The sequence below is a fragment of the Tribolium madens genome, unplaced genomic scaffold (genome assembly GCF_015345945.1).
Source record: "Tribolium madens isolate multiple individuals breed KSU strain unplaced genomic scaffold, Tmad_KSU_1.1 Scaffold_91;HRSCAF=231;Tcas5.2_LG7, whole genome shotgun sequence".
Lineage (NCBI taxonomy): Eukaryota > Metazoa > Arthropoda > Insecta > Coleoptera > Tenebrionidae > Tribolium > Tribolium madens.
Genome location: NW_025401063.1, coordinates 4109136 through 4119794, shown reverse-complemented (window position 1 = coordinate 4119794; position 10659 = coordinate 4109136). Strand labels below are relative to the sequence as shown.

The 10659-nt window shown below is 33.7% G+C and overlaps 2 protein-coding genes and 1 non-coding gene across 5 annotated transcripts; 1 reads left to right on the top strand and 2 right to left on the bottom strand.

Moving 5' to 3' along the window:
- Positions 1-7: 7 nt before the first annotated feature.
- Positions 8-8144, bottom strand: LOC123010612. Of its 2 annotated transcripts, XM_044407642.1 has the most exons (4): positions 7621-8144; positions 744-807; positions 590-694; positions 8-544 (listed from the first exon to the last, which is right to left on the bottom strand). In XM_044407642.1, exons 2-4 carry the CDS (start codon positions 762-764, stop codon positions 377-379), a joined length of 294 nt encoding a protein of 97 aa, XP_044263577.1. In that variant the 5' UTR covers positions 765-807; positions 7621-8144; the 3' UTR covers positions 8-376. The 2 variants fall into 2 exon arrangements, with proteins under 2 accessions (XP_044263577.1, XP_044263578.1); XM_044407643.1 differs by lacking the exon at positions 7621-8144 and having other exon boundaries at positions 744-1327.
- On the top strand, positions 4842-7957 carry LOC123010611 (peptidyl-alpha-hydroxyglycine alpha-amidating lyase 2-like). Of its 2 annotated transcripts, none has more exons than XM_044407640.1 (7): positions 4842-4996; positions 5672-5847; positions 5892-6090; positions 6140-6341; positions 6388-6579; positions 7066-7175; positions 7680-7957. In XM_044407640.1, exons 1-7 carry the CDS (start codon positions 4862-4864, stop codon positions 7794-7796), a joined length of 1131 nt encoding a protein of 376 aa, XP_044263575.1. In that variant the 5' UTR covers positions 4842-4861; the 3' UTR covers positions 7797-7957. The 2 variants fall into 2 exon arrangements, with proteins under 2 accessions (XP_044263575.1, XP_044263576.1); XM_044407641.1 differs by lacking the exon at positions 4842-4996 and adding an exon at positions 5240-5398.
- Trnan-guu lies at positions 6612-6685 on the bottom strand. Its single transcript has one exon. It is a non-coding gene; the product is annotated as a tRNA-Asn (tRNA).
- Positions 8145-10659: the final 2515 nt, after the last annotated feature.

Sequence of the window (10659 nt, the reverse complement as noted above, 5' to 3'; positions counted from 1 at the left end):
TTTTACTTTTTATTTTATTAGATAAAGATACAATAAGAAAAAATAGCCTAAAACTCAAAAAAAAAATAAGTGGGAAAAAACTAATAATTGTGTAAAACAATCAATAAAAATAAAAATAGAGGTGACACAACATATACATTAAATTAGCACGAAGGCGGAAGTAATTTTCTCATTGTAAGAAATGTCAATATTTCCTCGACCCCACAAAAAACTTTTATTAAAAATGAAACAAACAACAACAATATTCACATTTTCAGTACGATTTTATCTTATCACCCCAAACTGATAAATAATAAAATAATTAAGCCAAAGCCGGCAATTTGGGAATTTGAACCCGGTCGTCGGACTTGTGCTTGGCCCGACGACTTCTTAACTGCTATCCGTCCCTGATTCCCGGCTGCATCCAGATGTACCCCGTGGCCGTCATCGAGCAAAAAGCGTTGTAATACCGTCCTGGAGCCCTGCAGAAGGACCATTCCGGGCACTTGCACCGGAACTGACTCTGGAACTCCTCTTTGCACACTTCGTTCCACCAACAAGTCCTCTAAAAACAGCGTCAAAGAGCGGAAAGAGAGCAAAGTGTGGATACCTCGGTCAAATAGCCGCTGACGGACCGGTCGGAGATGCTCCTCCTGCTGAGGAATCGCGCCGAGCTGTGCTCGAGCAGCAGGAAGGGCAGCAGGATCAACAGGGTCTGAAAAGTCACGTGTCAAGAGGGATTTGTGCCAATGAAGAGGACTCACCATCGATGGGCTTTTGCACATTTTTGAGGGCTGTGCTGGAGTATTGATTGGTGGTTGGCGCCATCTGCCGGAAAAAGCCACGTCGTGGGGCTCTTATCAGTTATCAGAAGCAAACATTTGGATAATCAATTATTTATTTATTATTGTTTGTAAGGAATAGTTGGGAAAGGTTAATTGAATTGGTTGTAACAAGACGATTTATAAAAATTGAGTCAAGTAATGAGAATTATTGTTCGAATAAATGAAAATTTTATCGTTTCACTTGATCATAATATTCGTGAAAGGGAAATAACAATCTAATACTTTATGTTACATGTCATCGTTTTGTATTTTTAATGGAAAATGTAATTTTATCACAATAAGATATTCAAGACATAAATTTTGTTGGATAACATTTTTATTTATTAGTTATGTAATGACAGCTCGATTTTCAAACAAGTTTAGTTTGTGGGTAGTACAGATTTGTACGAAACTGGAATAAAAATAGTAACCACAAAAATATTCATTCATTGTTTCAAGTTCTTGAAAATCAAGTTTCAAAAAATGGTAATACAGGGTGTTAAAAAAATTGTAAAATATTTAAGGAGAAGCAAAATAAACAAAAAAGTCTTAATAAACATGGGTCCGCAAAGTAACGGTCTTGGATATATCAAAAATTATTCATTTTTTAAACAAGAAAGAGAAGCTTCTACTAAAAATTCTAAAAATTTTCACATTGTTTATTATGACTTTTTTGTTTATTTTGACCCTAACTATTACCTCCTTAAATAATTTACAATAATTTTTAACACTCTGTATAGTATTTTATAAATGTTTAAGAAGTGCAACGTGAAACTCGTTTCCACAAGCTTATTATTACAAAATCAATAAAACTTATTGAAAAAGAAATTAAACATTGTTCACAAAGTGGAAAAAAATTCTCTTTTGATCTTGTAAAACTTAAACTTGATTTGAATGATTTCCTAACTTTCAGCAAGTTTGAAACCAATTTTATACATTGCATTCTATAAACTTATGATTCAATGTTTAACAATCAAATTTGCAATAAAATTTGTCACAATATCTGTAATAGTAATCTCAATTTATATTTTGAATGTTTTCCTGTTGGAAGGAATAGGACAAATATGAAATTATTAAGAATTCTAGGTGGTACATTAAAAATTCATGAATTTTAAGGAAAAGGAATCGACCTCCAGGGTGATTCAAAAATGTCAGACTATTTCTTCTGTGTTGATAAAGGACATCTAACTGAGTCAAAAAACAATTGTTTGAGCCTTTTTTCACGAGCTAAGAGCTCTTCAAAGATGATGTAATGATATAAGAAATAAGATGATATATGAAACTTGACATTTCTGAAAGCTTATAACAAAAATGCGAATTCATTTTTATGCTTAGTTGAAAGTCTTCTATCACCGTTCGAGAGTTGGTTCGACATTTTTTAAACACCCTGTATTTAATACTTAATTTTATTAATTTTGTAACTGTAATAAAACAAAAAACATAAAAATAATAACAACGTTTGTTTCTTAAAGTTTATTATTTATAAATTTATCGATTGCTTTTCCATTGTTTTATTAATCACAAATTTCTTAATTAATGTTTTACGGATATGTAAATCTATACTAAAGACGTTTAAATTTGTTTTTTAAATGCCACATCAAGGATGAAATTAACGAACATTTAACCTGACTCTACTTCTCAATTTCCGTTACAATTTCTTCGAATTTTTCTTAAAACCTTACACTTGTCGTTTTTTAGGACTGAATATTAAATTCTGCGCACGTCCAACTCTTTACTTGACTGGAATAATCAATCACATTCGACCAAAAGAAGTGATTAAAATCACTACTTGATGAAGAACCAACCTTTTTATGAAGACGTTATAAATAAATTTGCTGCCCTAAAAGACAGAAGAATTGACTTGGTGTATAAAAATTAGGTAGGTAAGTAAGTACTAAATAATTATACATTATCATTTCAAAAGGATCCAGTCTCAATAACTTTTGACATTGAGTAAATGGATTTTCAAGCAAAAGCAGGTCGATTAGGATCTCGAGGGGGAAGTTGAAAACCAACATTAGTTACATTTTAAGTTTCATCCCCTAATCGCTAGCCACCCCTACTTTAAAATTTTAAATGGCACCTCCTATTTTTTAGAACGTTCTCGGAAAGAGAAAAAATCAGCGTCTCTAAATGTCAAAGAAAAAATTTTTTTGTCGATTTATTTTTCAGTTAGGGGTGGTTTAATTTTTGAAATTTTTAGTCCTAGTAAATTCAATTTAATTTAAATAAAAGTAATTTTTTAATTAACTGAACTGTCAAATGGTAAATTTTCGCTGAATTGTTGAAACCACCGCCTTCTTAATAAAATGTATTAGATGACATATAATCAAAATCAAAGTTAAAAGCTACTAGCACTAATGGGAAATTCTTAAATAAAACTACCCCTAACTCCAAAACGAATCGACAAAATATTTTTTTTTCATTTACGACTAGATAAGCTTTTTTTCACCCTTTCCAAAAATGTTTCAAAAAGTTGGAGGGGCTCTTTAAAATTTTAAAGTAAAAGTGGTTAGTGACTAGGGGATGAAACCTTAAACGTATTTAATGTTGGTTTTGAATTCTCCCATCGCAATCCAAATCGACATATTTTTTATTTGAATTAAATTGAGTTCAATCAAAAGCTACTAAGACTGAAAATTTCAAAAATAAAACCACCCCTAACTGAAAAACAAATCGATAAAAAAAAATTCTTTGACAGTTAGATACGCTCATTTATTCCCTTTCTGAAAATGTTTGAAAAAGTAGGAATGCCATTTAAAATTCTAAAGTAGGGGTGGCTAGCGACTAGGGGATGAAACCTAAAACGTATTTAATGTTGGTTTTAAACTCTCCCATCGCAACCCAAATCGACATATTTTTTATTTAAAAAAAATTGAGTTGAATCAAAGGCTACTAGGACTAATAATTTCAAAAATTAAACCACCCCTAACTGAAAAACAAATCGACAAAAAAATTTTTCTTTGACATTTAGAGACGCTGATTTTTTCTCTTTTCGAAAACGTTCTAAAAAGTAGGGGGTGCCATTTAAAATTTTAAAGTAGGGGTGGCTAGCGACTAAGGGATGAAACTTAAAATGTAACTAATGTTGGTTTTCAACTTCCCCTTCGGGATCCTAATCGACCTGTTTTTGCTTGAAAATACATTTAGTCAATGTTATTGAGACTGGATCCTTTTGAAATGAAAGCCCTGTGTTTATTATGTTCTTGAAGTAGATGTAGGAATTTTTTTTTGTTTTAATTTCATAAAAAAAGAAATGTACAATATTTAGCTCTTCACCTAGTTCAAGAGCCGCCACTGATTTCAATTACAAAAAATAAAGCTTTGTCCGAAGAAGAAAAAGCAAAACAAAATTAATTAGACGAGTTTTCGTCTTGAGTTTTGTTTTTGTGTTTTTGAAAAAATAAACTCTGTCCCTAATTTAACGTTTTCAACTAATATTTATGAGAAAACACAGACAGAATTATTACAAAACTTAAAAAAACAATAAAAAAAATATCGTCACAGTGATTGTTCATTAATGCCTAAATAATTAATTAAATAAATTAAAAAATGATTAAAAAATGATTAAAAAATGATGAGAGTAGAATCTTTATTTTAATCAGATTTTCCTTGGAGATAATAAAAAATTGCACTCAAAAATTTCTGGGAAAACAATACTTAAACGTGCGCTACATCAGTTCTCAACCCTTTTTTTGACAATAACTTCTATTTTTTCTCTCATTAGACAAAAAAACACCACTCATAATTTCTCGTCCATAAACCAAATAACCACATTTTTGAGCAATAATGAAAATTGCACAAAGATTTCTGGGAAAACAACCCCAATCGTGCACTAAATTAGTTCTCAGCTCATTCTTTCGACAAAAACTCCTATTTTTATCCTTCATTAACCAAGAACACACCATTCTCTCCTCAATCAATTGACCAGCCGTCAATCAATACCCAAATTGGCAAATCCTTGACCGTGAAAATCCGAATTTCCCATCTCATAGTAACGTTTTCGTGCGCAACACAGATGAAAACCTGCTATTGATTTAAAAAGCAGCAGTCGAGCCATGGCGACCCCAACCGTCGCTATATTGGGCCTGGTGCTCCTCACTGGGGCCCTCGCGGGGCCCTTCCAGCGACAGCAAAACGCCCAACTCTACGACGAGGTCAGACAACTCCTATCCCTCGCTCAAGGTTATCAGGTGAGAGTTTTTCAATGGTCGACTGAACCGGAAACCGAAATTCAGCCCTTATTTCTCCCAAACGGAATGTTACATAGGCAACACGCGAAACACAGTTGTATAACTGGTTGCATGGAAATGCATCCTAATCCAATTAATTTTTCTATTATGCAAATTTTTATGAGACATTGATATATTCATATCGGGGAATTCCAGACGAGCTTCTTTAAAAAAATCCTTCTTGTTTGTTTTCCCACTCCTCAACCTCAACTCTTTGAGTTCATTTAACTTTCGCAATGGTCGAGTGCGTTACACCAAAATGTAACTGATTCCGTCGAAATGAATGTAAAACGACAAAACGTCGTTACAGGAGTGGCGATTTTCTTTGTTTTTGTTGTGGTTGTGACTGTATGTAGCCTAAAGGTGAGCTGATTTCACTCTGATGACGCACGAAGCTGCCATATGTTGCTGATGGCCAATCAGCTGCTCAGATTTCCCGGAAATTTGCGGCTCCGGGTTCCGGGATTGACACGTGTCTGCTGATCTATATTTGGGGGTTGCACGTGGACGCATTGCGGTGCCACGTGCAAGCTTTTTGATAACGACTAGATCAACAAAGGAGATTGTTAGCGCTGTTATTATCATTTCATGTTACAAAATAAAGAAATAAACATAAGAAAAAAAATTAATTTCCAGGCGAATGTTCAAAATGATGAGCCTTTGGAGCAAGTCTCCGACAAACCCGACATTCCAAAGGCTGTGAAAAACTGGCCGAAAAAGGCGCTTAAACTGGGACAAGTGTCGGGAGTCTCCGTGAATTCCGCCTTTCAACCCGTTATATTCCACCGTGCAGACCGAGTTTTTGACCAATAGTACGTAAAACTTCCTTTTTTCGGAGAATAATCGGTTTTTGTAGCACATTTAACTCAACAAACCACTTCCAACAACTCCATTTGGGACCAATAGCAGAACCCACAGTTCTCACTCTCGACCCCCAAACCGGGCAAGTCTTGGGCCAATGGGGCGAGAACTTCTTCTTCATGCCCCATGGTTTGACCATCGACCGACACGACAACTTATGGGTGACGGACGTGGCCCTCCATCAAGCCTTCAAAGTAAGCAAAACTCGTGGAATTAAACCGGAGAAAAACGTGTTTTTTTTAGTTCAAACCGGGGGAATTGAGCCCCGTTTTGACTTTCGGTCAACGGTTGACGCCCGGTTCCGGCAAAAACCACTTGTGTATGCCGACTTCGATCGCTGTGGCGTCGGAAGGCGAAGTCTTCATCGCTGATGGTTACTGCAATAGCAGGATTTTGAAGTATAACGCTGCAGGAGTCCTGCTTAGGGTTATTCCAAGTCCTCCAGGTTGGCGTTTGTGTCCCAAGCCGGCTATTTCTAACTCAATTTGTAGAGTTTTTGTCACTGCAAGTGCCCCACGGACTCGCCCTTATCGAATCATTGGACCGATTGTGCGTAGCTGACAGGGAAAACATGAGGGTGACTTGTCCCAGAGCCGGATTGTACAGTATGAAAGGGAAATCCGAGCCGGCACTTACTATTCAACAACCCGATATGGGACGAGTGTTTGGAGTGGCAGCAAAAGGTTAAAAATAAAAAAACCATTGAAAAAAAGTGCGCCCCCGGGTGGGCTCGAACCACCAACCTTTCGGTTAACAGCCGAACGCGCTAGCCGATTGCGCCACGGAGGCGATGGCAAACGTCGCGAATTGTCAACAATTCAGTAACTTTTATCACGATTTCATTCATAAAATTATGATCACATTATTTACAGAATTTTTGCATGATTTCAATCAATAAAAGATAAGCATTTTACTCATTCAACAAAATTTACTTTGTTAGTTAGATGACATTAAATACATGATGTGAACAAAGTTGCATAGTCTCAAGACGTACACTTGATTTATGACGTAAATGGACTAACTAACATTATCATCATTTTATTTACAGCCTTGTTTCAATAACAGATAAGCGTTTTACTCATTCAATAGAAATTTGTTTGCTGCTTAAATGACATACAACGTGGTGTAAACAAAGTTGCATAATGTCAAGGCGTTCAATTTTTTTTCAGGAAAACTGATTTATGCCGTAAATGGACCAACTAATCAGCTACTACCGGTCCAAGGACTTACCATTGATCCTCAAGCTGAAGCCGTTATTGATCACTGGGCCCCAGAAGAGGTGGGTGTGTTGTTTCAAAAAAAACATTTTTTTCCGCTTAATAATAGCCCAAGTTATTTTGGAAAGTGACTACCACGAAAAACCAAAAAGTTTAGAAATACTCCGGCCCAATCATATTTTCAGAAAAACAACAAGCTTTTTTACTTTGTCTTCAGGCAAATAAAACAATTTTAATTTTTTTAGTTAAAAAAAATTGAGTCATTCAATTTGCAAAATTTTGGCACGAATTTTGTGGTTTCTGCTGCATTTTTTCACTTTCCCGTCTATAAATTGGGCTTTTTATGCGACCACCTGTACCCATCCATCTCCAGCCACAAACCTGTAGCTAATTAGGTACGGCAAAATCTGGGAAAGCGATACCTTTCTAAATCACCCTTTACACGACACAAACAAAGCGCTCTTTGAAGATTTATGGGTTTCAGCTGCGTACTCGTCATAAACTTACAATTAGAGCACTGTCAAGATTTCTCCACAAAGCGTTATTCATCTTGGATTATTTTCCAGGGCTTCGGTAACCCCCACGCCATCGCTGTGTGCCCCAACGGTTCGGCCCTGTACGTGGCCGAAATCGGTCCAAACCGGATCTGGAAATTCGAACTAGTCCCGCCGAAGAAGAAGTAAAAAATATCAAAAAACGGAATTTAATTTATAATTTTTCAAGAACTACACAATAGTTTAGTTGGATGTATAGGTGGTCACAAATTGTGTATAGAAATTGTTAAACTTTGCACATTGCTGTACCATCATTTCTATAGACAATAAAAGAAAAATGTCCCGTTTTACTTTGGCGCCTTTCATTGCAAGATGGCCGCCGCCGGTTATTAGAGTTAATTACAGGTGGTCAAGCAGATTTATGGCCCGTTTCACGATAATTGCGCGCATTTCGTCCGAGAATTTAGTCGCGACTGTACTATTTAAATGAGAAGAAATGGTGGAAGAAAAAAGACGAAGCAAACGCCTCACGTCTCGCCTGCGAACGGCACTTAAAAGAACGAACGGAGATAATGTCTTATTTATAAGGCGGCCCTGTTAGGAAATAAAGAACTAGCCTCGAGAGTGCGCTTCTATTTCGCACAGCTGCACGCTCGCATGCTAATATATTTGCCGGGGTTTTGCTTTTTTTTCCACGACTTGCGGACGCGAACACAACTAACAAGTTTATTTACACGTTAACGAGGTGAAAATCGTGAAATTTACTAAGAAGACCGGAGACGACCACCACAACAAACCGAAGAGAAGAACAACCAGAAACGGGCTTCGAGTTGAGATAATCAAAGAAAACTTTTTACTTTTCACCTATGCAAGAAAAATAAGGCTTTCTCCGTGTAATACAAATCTTATACTGAATATTGTCAGTTTAATAACAAATTTGCTATATAGAAATATCGAATTTTGGGAGAGGTTACCGATAAAAGCATTTTTTCGAAATGGATCCTTCTCCAAAAGCATTGTTTTGTCATTCCGAGATTATAATTTAGAATTATATTATTTGCAAATTATTACGAAGATCGGTCCTACTTTATAAAATTGAATAAGATGTTTATTATCATAATTAAATTTGATATCTGGTTTCCACACAGTGAAAATTTTAAATTTAAATGCCGGGTGTCTAGCAAACAAAAAGAGGAATATGAAAAATATCCCTACAAATCTCTCTAGAAAAGTATACAGAGTGCGCCAGAACTCGCACCCCAGAGAAAACAATAAACTTAATTTTTTAATAAAAAATGTCAATAGGTATCAAATGGGTTTGAAAGTCTTCTTCAGTTTTTTTTTTTGTATTTATGTATAGTTTTTCCAGCGTTATATTATATATACAGGGTGCTCCAGAACTCGCGCCCCATGGAAAAAATGTTAAAAAATTCTATCTATAAAAATTTCGAAGTTATGAGCGTTTAAATTTTGCAGTTTGACTATTTATTTCTGTTGGAAAAATAATTTTCCAAGTTTTTTTGCTACAGGCTATTAGAAGAGGAAAAAAGGAAGCTGTATGCTAAATTGTATCTAACTGTTTAATGTTATTTGTGGCTTATATTGAAAAAAATAATAATTAATAATAATTAATTAGTTATAAAAAACGTACATACAAGATCATCAGTATCATTAAATAGATATTAAAAAAATGTCAAATGTCAAAAAATAAAAGTCAAAATATTTTTCATGTTCCTTGAATCTTATCCTTTTGAAATTTTTCTCTGACACACCCGGTATTATGAGTTGATAATTTTACAATTTTTCTAAATGTCATAGTATATTTTAGGCTATATTAGCTTTTCTGGTAAAAACATGTGCAATATTTTCTACTTTTATTAAACATTGAAAAAATAATAAAAGTTAATAAAATCTAGTTACATGGTATCAAATAAGACAATGTCATTATTTTAATGTCAAAAAGCAGCAAATGAAAAAAGCATATCGCCACGACGATTTTTTTGCTGACTACGTATTTTTATAATTCTTTAAGGAGTCGAACATTTTTTTAACAAAAAAGTGTAAAAAAGAATCGAAAATGTGTTATGTACAATGTTTGTATATTCCACTTTTCCAGAATTAATATTTTTAGATCTGTGATATTTATCCGTTTTTAGGTTTGTAAAAAAGGACCTTTTATTTTTTCTTTTCAGGAACAGGAAGACTGATAAATTATTAAAATTGAAAAATTAAAAGACACAGATAAGAAACTAAATAAGAGTATAAAATACAGTAACATACAGATTCAAAAAAAAAACTGGGAAATCTAAAAAAAATCAAAAAAGTGTTTGTAATTTCAAAGATAAGAAAAAATAATTTAAAGATTTTGAAAAAAGAAGCATATTATGAATAAAGAAGAATATATATAATAGTGTTAACTCAAAATTTGAAAGTTAGGAAAGCAGGAAAGAAATAGAGAAAATTATAAGATTTGAAAAACACTGAAAGTTAAAAAAAATAGAAACTGCGTAAAAACTAAATAGAGAAAATAAAAAATTGAAGACTTCGTATTTGGAACATTTAATGATAAAGACACACAAATAATATAAAGATTGCAAAATAAAAAAGACTATTGAACTTTGAAATAAAATAAAAAGAAGAAGAATGTACTCGAACATACCAGGTGAAAAAAAAGTATGGAACCAAACCTTTTTTGCTTAAATTATTTACTTTTTGGAAAAACTAATTAATGTAGCAAAAAGTATTATAAAAATGGGACGTTCTATCAAGAATTTTTTTTCTAAATGTTCTTTTGTTTTTGAGTTTTGCAAAATTTTTAATTTATTTTAAATGGCAACCCACTACAAAACATTTTTTTTTCATAAAGGCTATGATCTAAGGACTACAGCGACCTACTTTATATTCAATTTTCATCAAAAAAATTTTTCACATATGTTGCCATTTTGACAAAAAAAAATCACATAAATCAAAAACAAAACGAAATTTCATTCTCAAAACACGATCACAGTTTTTATAACACTTTAATTTTTATAAATTATTATTTTCTGTAAGC

Excerpts from the sequence above, each read along its gene's own strand:
- LOC123010612 (XM_044407642.1), bottom strand. The coding sequence starts at position 764 with ATGTGCAAAAGCCCATCGATG. Across the intron at positions 695-743 it reads TGTGCAAAAGCCCATCGATG|ACCCTGTTGATCCTGCTGCC; the intron begins GTGAGTCCTCTT and ends GTGACTTTTCAG. Across the intron at positions 545-589 it reads TCAGCGGCTATTTGACCGAG|AGGACTTGTTGGTGGAACGA; the intron begins GTATCCACACTT and ends CGCTGTTTTTAG.
- LOC123010611 (XM_044407640.1), top strand. The coding sequence starts at position 4,862 with ATGGCGACCCCAACCGTCGCTATATTGGGCCTGGTGCTCCTCACTGGG. Across the intron at positions 4,997-5,671 it reads CCCTCGCTCAAGGTTATCAG|GCGAATGTTCAAAATGATGA; the intron begins GTGAGAGTTTTT and ends ATTAATTTCCAG. Across the intron at positions 5,848-5,891 it reads GACCGAGTTTTTGACCAATA|CACATTTAACTCAACAAACC; the intron begins GTACGTAAAACT and ends CGGTTTTTGTAG.